Source organism: Stegastes partitus, unplaced genomic scaffold, assembly GCF_000690725.1.
Source record: "Stegastes partitus isolate 25-593 unplaced genomic scaffold, Stegastes_partitus-1.0.2 Scaffold1179, whole genome shotgun sequence".
Lineage (NCBI taxonomy): Eukaryota > Metazoa > Chordata > Actinopteri > Pomacentridae > Stegastes > Stegastes partitus.
Window position 1 is genome coordinate 54,614 of NW_007578910.1, and position 1,101 is coordinate 55,714.

The window sequence follows — 1,101 nt, forward strand, 5'->3', positions numbered from 1 at the left end:
TTAGTTTTCTGTTTTCTGTTATTTTGCATGTATTCATGTGTTTTGTCGGACTGTCCGGTCCTACCTGAGTGTCTGACGGGTATCTGCTCCCGGTGACGGTGGTTTTGTCCATCAGCGTCGAGCAGGCGACCGATTCATCGAAGCTGCACAGATGAACCACCAGCAGCTCCGTGGAACTAAACACACATAAAAACACATTAATGCCTCTGAATGGTCTTCATTTACTGGTAAAGCCTGAACATGAACTCAGGAATCAGATCTGATGACTGTAGACTTTACAGGAGCTGAATAAACTGGACAACATTCAGTAAAACCAACTCTGATCCTTTAACGCTGACGTTACCTCTGCTGTCAGTTATAAACATGAAAAGACGTTTCTGAGCTGAATTAATCGACTGTTCTGTGAGATAAAGTCGTTTTGTTTCAGTCTCCTGTCAGACGATTCCACCTGAAACCATCTCTGTCTGATAATTACAGCATCAAACATGGATAATTAATAATGAAGTGAAGTGAGACGTGCTGCTTGTGTGGAGATTCGTCTCCGTCTGGGTTCTTACTTCATGATCAGAGTCACTCTCATGTTGTCTGGAACGAACTGGCTGACCGGGACTCTGAAGACGAACCTGCCGGGCCTGAACACGAAGCACAGCGTTGAGTTTATGGAGTCATTCATCCATAGTTCTGACCCGATGGTGGTGGACAACTCACCCACACTCGTCCCTCAGACAGTAGCGGCGGTCGATCAGCTGCTGGCTCTCTTTGATCCGGAACGACTCGATGGTCGTGTTCGTCCCTGATAAAGATTCAACGACGACTCGGTTAATAAAACGACACCGAACCTGATGTTTGTGTCGTCGAGTTCATGACCAGACTGAAGGTTCTGCTGCTGGTCGATAGACGACACACCAGAGACGGATGTGTGTGTTGGATTAAAAAGGCTTTAAAATGTGTTTCTAGAATCACCACAGTGACGCCATGTTTCAGAAAAACAGAATGTTTGGATGAATCGTTCAGTTCTGTCTGAAAAACGATCAAATGTGACTTTAAAGTCTTTATATCTCAATAAAATCTCTTTATTCTGCTTGTTTGGTTCAATAATTC

The 1,101-nt window shown here is 44.3% G+C and overlaps 1 protein-coding gene across 1 annotated transcript in view; it reads right to left on the reverse strand.

Annotated features, from left to right (window-relative positions):
* Positions 1-1,101, reverse strand: part of myrfl (myelin regulatory factor like) — a 20,744-nt gene that overhangs the window by 5,095 nt on the left and 14,548 nt on the right. Inside the window, exons 18-20 of the mRNA XM_008297033.1 lie at positions 709-793; positions 558-632; positions 65-176 (exon numbers count right to left, since the gene is read on the reverse strand). Of these exons, the coding sequence (XP_008295255.1) occupies positions 65-176; positions 558-632; positions 709-793 (272 nt within the window). The remainder of the gene's footprint in view (positions 1-64; positions 177-557; positions 633-708; positions 794-1,101) is intronic.